Source organism: Spermophilus citellus, assembly GCF_964194105.1.
Source record: "Spermophilus citellus genome assembly, chromosome: 4".
NCBI classification, from domain to species: Eukaryota; Metazoa; Chordata; class Mammalia; order Rodentia; family Sciuridae; genus Spermophilus; species Spermophilus citellus.
The window spans coordinates 31,488,351-31,495,219 of NC_138185.1; the positions used below are offsets into that span (position 1 = coordinate 31,488,351).

At 40.9% G+C, this 6,869-nt stretch overlaps 1 protein-coding gene across 1 annotated transcript; it reads left to right on the top strand.

Annotated features, from left to right (window-relative positions):
• Window positions 1-770: 770 nt before the first annotated feature.
• On the top strand, window positions 771-6,313 carry LOC308648133 (programmed cell death protein 7-like; the record flags this gene model as incomplete). The annotated part of the gene is given in 4 exon segments (XM_081292833.1): window positions 771-777; window positions 1,170-1,237; window positions 4,788-5,210; window positions 5,212-6,313. Coding segments are annotated over 4 exon segments (954 nt in total). The 3' UTR covers window positions 5,668-6,313.
• Window positions 6,314-6,869: the final 556 nt, after the last annotated feature.

A 6,869-nucleotide genomic window follows, 5' to 3' on the forward strand; every position in this document is an offset into this window, starting at 1 on the left:
GATCTCGCTAAATTGCTCAGGCTGGCTTTGAACTTGCCACCCTCCTGCCTCAGCCTCCCGAGCGGCTGGGGTTACGGGGATTAGCCACCTCACCCAGCTCCTTACCCATATTTTAAATCCATATAAACATAAAGCAAGAGCATGAAAGAATTTTTAAAATTTACTTAATGGAAGAATAGTCTTAAAATATTTGTCACTCTAAAGTTTTCTTCCCCACAGAAAGGGACAATTATTTTTCAAAACTGATTGGGAAAAATTTCCATTCAATTTTGACTAACTGGAAATAAGTCATTTGGGATAACTTGACCCATCAAGGTGTTAGTTCAAGTATTCATGTTCTGATAGCATTGCGGAAATATCCCAAATAGTGAGATAACATTTGTAAATGACATTTCTTATTTTATTTTTATTTTTTTGTGGTGCCACGGATTGAACCCAGGGCCTTGTGCATGCAAGGCAAGCACTCTACCAACTGAGCTAAATCCCCAGCCCAATATCAAGAAGCTTTAAAGAAACATTACTACATGTAACATAAATGAACATAACTGCAACCCTAGAACACAAGGGCCCTATGAACTCTTTAGAAGTAAAAACCTTATTAAACCAAGAAGCAAAAGTTATACTGGAAAACACTGAACTGAGCCATTTTGTGTCCCGCCTGTTCTATTTATTATTATTACTATTTTATCTTTCCAAATGTTTCCTGGTCTTGTGCATTCCTATTCAAATAGATTCCCTATGGGAATTCCCTTTCCTGCTTAAATGGCTCCATGATTGGTCAGCCATCATTTTGTCATTTTTATGAAAATACTGATGACTGTCCACAGAATGAGCTGCTGTTCTCAGGACATATCCTTCCTGTGAACAAAAGATGTCTAATAATCTGGGCTCAAAAACCCAGCTGCCAACTCTGGGCTGGCAGCCAGCCAATGCGAGCTGGGACTGGAATCAGGGAGTCAGGGCTTCTTGGCACTGGTGGTGCATTAATTATGTGCCTGATTTTGATGAAAAGATTAGAGACCATGCTGCTGTTCTCTCTCTATTCTACTCCCGACTTGCCGGCTCACATCTTACCTTTGTTATTTTACCCATAAAACAAAAATGAGAGTGAAAACTAACACTTCATTTCTTTTATCTGTCATATCTGTATTTTGCTCTCCCATAATCAGGTTCTGAAGGGCAAGAATTACGACTTAAGGCTCTTCCTATACCCAGCACAGTGCCTGTTGCACAGCAGGTATAAATATGTTTATAGAGAGGAATGAAAATTTCAGGAAAAAGTATTAAGTGAGCTTGTCGATTCTAGGTGCCAGTTTTATTTATAATAATGAAACAACATTATGTAGCCCCGCTAGAGAGATTTTTTAAATGTATTTAATTTTTTTTTCAGTAATTAGGAATTAAACCCAGGGGTGTTCTACCACTGAGCTGCATTCCTAGCTCCTTTTATTTTTTTCATTTTGAGACAGGTTCTCACCATGTTGCCCAGGCCGGCCTTGAATTTGCCATCTAAATATCCTGTACCACCAGGAAATCCCGGCCTTCAAAATATTGCTGATTCAGCTATTTGCTAGGCTTAGCCAAACCAAGATTCCCTCATGGATATCTCTCCTTTCACCTCTCTTTTAAAATAATAGAGGAACGTTTTCTCTATATTTTATATGCCAAGGATATGCCATAAATTATATTATGAATACGTAGTTTCCAAACTCTTCTCCTGTGTTAGCTTCAAGTAATTCTCTACTTTTAGGGCCTCAACCCAGTGTGATAATGAAAAGGAGGAGGAGGTAAGGAACACAGAGCCCTGGTTCCTCCACAGGAAGAGCACTGCTGTCCTTTTCAAATGTGTGCTCGAGGGAGCATCCATCAACAGAATGGGCTTGGAAGAAATACATTTGCTCCCTGTCTAGCTCGAAATTTCTTTCACTCTTTCAGTCCCCCCACCCTGGCACGAGGGATTGAACTACCCAGGGGTACTCCACCACTGACCTATACCCCCAGACTTTTTCATTTTTAATTTTGAGACAGGGTCTTACTAAATTTCTGAGGTTGACCTCCAGCTCATGATCCTCTTGCCCCAGCCTCCTGAGTCACTGGGATTATTGGTGTGGGCCACTGTCCTGGTTCTGAGGTGTTCAACTCATTCCCCACCCCCCTGCTTCTTGTGGCACTCATGAAAAATATTTAAAGATATCACTGTTTCCCTCCAGATTCACAGTTATTAACTATACAGGGCTTTGGATGCATCACCTTTCTTAGTACTCCAACTCCAGAGAGAACTTGATGGCACATGTGAGTGATAATGGCTTTATTATTACTTCTCTATTTATTTGCTTATTTATTTTTGGTACTGAGGATTGAACCCAGGGTACTTTAGCATTGAGCCATATCCCCAGCCCTTTAAAATTTTTATATTTTGGGACAGGGTCTAGCTAAATAGCTGACAGCCTGGCTAAGTTATTGAGACTGGCTTTGAACTTTCAATCCTCCTGCCTCAGCCTCCCCAGTCACACACCACTGTGATGCCTGTAATTTATGTATTTATATAATTATGTATTTTTTTTTTCTGGTACTAGAGATGGAACCCAGGGCAAGCATACTACCACTGAGCTACAACCCCAGCCCTTCTAATTTATTTTAAAAGTACTTTGTGTTCATCAGCACATAACCTAAGCTCCCATTATAATTCAAACAGAATTGCCTTCAACAATTGCTCCAATGCTTCATCATTGAAAAAGTATTTCATTCGCTGGGATGACCCTTCATAAGTCATAATATGCCAGAACAGAATTCTGTTAGCAGTTAAAAGTATTTACAATTTTCCTCTTTTTGGCATATTGGCATTTACTACACGGAACATCTATTGCATTTCAGTTAGAGAATAATTGCATATTGGGCAATGTGCTAGGAATTTTACATGTTTTATATTCTTAAATATAAAGATTTTATATTCTTAAATCCTCCCAACCATCTTTGAGATACTATTATTGATCCACTTCACAGAAAAGGAAAGAAATGCCATTGAGGTTAAATACCTTACCTGGTTCAGCTTGGCTGCTTGGCTTTAAACAAACCACTAATTCTCTTGGGATCTCAGTTTTATAGGCCATAAAACTAAGATAGTATCTGCCTCAACAAATGTAAGATTAAAAAAAGAATGCCAACTGTGAAGAAGTTCTTGTGTGAAACAACTGGTCTAGAGAAAACAGCATTTTTTTTTCTTTTTACATTCCCTGCAGGTGCTGAGTACAATTAAAATAGAGCTTTTGGCAGGGGTGTGCAAGATCTAGCTCAAATGCTGATTGAGGACGTGCCCTCTGAACTTCAAGCTTATTTTCCTAGGTTTGAAATTGGCCATGATGGGGGTAGAAAGAAATCATTGCAAATCATGTCTTCTTCCCCTGGAGAGCCTGTTCTTCAGTATTTATCAGCACACCATACTTCCTAGATTGAGAAATGATGGATTTACTGGTCTGGCTCAAGTTCAGGCTTTATTTATTTATTTAGGTGGAATGATTCATAATTTGGCTCTATGTGTCATGAGGCCTGTTTTCCCAGTGAAGGAATTCCAAGAATGGCAAAAACAGTCCCAGAAAAAAAGATTTTTTTCCCCCCATTTCAGCTGTTTCAATCTGATTAGGAAAACACAATATACTACATACAGTGTGTTTATTTATTTGAACTTTTTTTGTTTTTATTAAATCTCTTTGCTGCCTGTTGTTGCCCTAAAGGGCCCAGATTAATAATTTTTTATGAATAACTTACTTTGTTTGGCATACTTGTTCTTTGGAGTGGCTAGTTTATTAACCAGACAATATTTCTTCTCCTCTAGGACCATGTTTTATAAGAATGGCTGTCAAAAAGAAAGTGGATCAATATCTTAATTTCTTTTTGACAGCCATTCTTATAAAACATGGTCCTAGAGGAGAAGAACCCAGATGCCCTTCAATAGATGAATGGATTAAAAAATGTGGCATTTATACACCATGGAGTATTATGCAGCACTAAAAAATGACAAAATCATGGAATTTGCAGGGAAATGGATGGCACTAGAGCAGATTATGCTTAGTGAAGCTAGCCAATCCCTAAAAAACAAATACCAAATGTCTTATTTGATATAATGAGAGCAAATAAGAACAGAACAGGGAGGAAGAGCAGGAAGAAAAGATTAACATTAAACAGAGACATGAGGCGGGAGGGAAAGGGAGAAAAAAGGGAAATTGCATGGAAATGGAGGGAGACCCTCACTGTCATACAAAATTACATATAAGAGGTTGTGAGGGGAATGGGATAATAAACAAGGAGGGAAATGAATTACAGTAGATGGGGTAGAGAGAGAAGATGGGAGGGGAGGGGAGGGGGGATAGTAGAGGATAGGAAAGGTAGCAGAATACAATAGTCACTAATATGGCAGTATGTAAAAATGTGGATGTGTAACCGATGCGATTCTGCAATCTGTATTTGGGGTAAAAATGGGAGTTCATAACCCACTTGATTCTAATGTATGAAATATGATATGTCAAGAGCTTTGTAATGTTGTGCACAACCAATAAAAAAAAAAGAAAAGAAAAGAAAAGAAATTAAGATATTTTATCAAAATAAGACAGTTGACATTATTTCAGTGGTTGCTGTTCAACCCTGAAAAGTTTGCTTTGTGTCTTTGATAAAAATGCTGGAGACTCCCTCATTCTGGCTAAAGAAATGGAAAAAATGTTGGTTCATTGTGGCCTTCCTGAAACTCAAGCTTAAATGCAGTCGGGACTGAAAGTAAGATTCCAATTCCCCAGGCCCTGCGCGAGGCGGAGGCCGACGGCGCGGCCTGGTCCCTATTGCATGCCCAGGCTGCGCCGCTGCGCACCGAACTGGCTGAGCGGTTACAGCCACTGTCCCAGGCCGCCTATATGGGCGAGGCGCTGCGGAGGCTAGAGAGGGTCCGGCGCCGCCGGCTGCGGCTTCGCGAAAGAGCCCGGGAACGCGAGGCCGAGCGGGAGGCGGAGACCGCGCGGGCAGCGGAACGCGAGCAGGAGATTGACCGCTGGCGGGTCAAGTGCGTACACGAGGTGGAGAAGAAGCGGGAGCAGGAACTCAAGGCTGCTGCTGATGGAGTCTTATCTGAAGTGAGGAAAAAACAAGCAGACACCAAAAGAATGGTGGACATTCTTAGAGCTTTGGAGAAATTGAGGAAACTGAGGAAGGAAGCAGCAGCAAGGAAAGGGGTCTGTCTGTCCTCCAGCCTCAGCAGATGAGACTTTTGAGCACCATCTTCAGCGACTGAGAAAACTCATTAAAAAACGCTCTGAACTATATGAAGCTGAAGAGAGAGCCCTTAGAGTCATGTTGGAAGGAGAACAAGAGGAAGAGAGGAAAAGAGAATTGGAAAAGAAACAAAGAAAAGAAAAAGAGAAATTTTTACTTCAGAAACGTGAAATCGAGTCCAAGTTATTTGGGGATCCAGATGAGTTCCCACTTGCTCACCTCCTGCAGCCTTTCCGACAGTATTACCTCCAAGCCGAGCACTCCCTGCCAGCACTCATCCAGATAAGGCATGATTGGGATCAGTACCTGGTGCCATCCGATCATCCTAAAGGCAACTCCGTTCCCCAAGGATGGGTCCTTCCCCCGCTCCCCAGCAACGACATCTGGGCAACCGCCATTAAGCTGCATTAGGAAAGACGCTCCAGGAGTGTGGTCCAGCCAACGCTCTTTCCAGCTCTAAATATTAGTGATGTTGCCATCTTGTGCTGTAGACTAAACCATAACTGCTAAACTCCCTGTGTCAATGCCCTAGCCTAAAGTTATGCTTTCTTATATGCTCTGTCCTGGCCAGAGGTACCTCTTGAATCAGGAGATTAATATTGTTCTTCGGGAGAGGCTGGGGATATAGCTCAGTTGGTAGAGTGCCTGCCTCACATGCACAAAGCCCTGGTTCAATCCCCAGCACCACAAAAACAATATGGTTCTTCAGGAAAGGACCTAGGTGAATTGATAGGTAATGACCTTGGTTCACTAAATTTGCCTCTGTTTTGAGGGGCTTGGTCTAGAGTGACTAATTAATTTAGTCTAGCTTCCTTGTATGGTGATGGGTAAGTATACTCAATACACTTAAATACTCAGAACAAGTGTGTGCTGGGTGGATTTAGCAGCCCGTCACCAATAACTGAGCGTAAAGGCAAGCTTGATGCAAAAACCTTCTTCCCTTCCTATCTAGAGAACACTAACTCCCTGGGGTAAAGGTCAAAAGCCTTCAGCTTTCTTAATCCTAGTTTTTGTGCAGCTTGGGAGATGGCAAGTTAGGAAGATGGCAGTGGCTATAGGCTGGGCTGCCAGAAAACATGATGGCCTAGTCTCAGTAGTCATGCAGAGAACTACTTAGAAAATCTGAAGAGTACCCATATTCAAATTGGATCATGTTTTAGTGGACAATGACTGTATTTTCCTCATGTTCTCCGTTCTAGTGAAACCACCTGGTTTTTAAAGTTCCTAGGGGTCTAGTTTTTTCAGAATCTCCCAGAATAGGAATTTCTCTGTGGGAGTGGGACCTTAATCTCACTCAGTCACATTGTAGGAGGCTGGTTTAGCTGTGGAATTTTCTTAGGAACTCAAGCTTCCCAAAACATCCATGTAGTCATAATTGGGAGAAAAGGAAATAAGAATGACAAAATTTATTTTTTATATTCATTAATAAATGCTGTTGAGATGATCTGTCATATAACATGTCAACTTTTGGTTTGTTTTGATTTTTGCCAATTTTGTTATTTAATTTCTGAAAAACTAAATAAACATCATTTTTATTAAAAAAAAAAAAAAAAGATTCCAATTTCCCCACCCCCACCCTGTTTCTTCAACTGTTTCCAAAAGCTCTGTCCTTA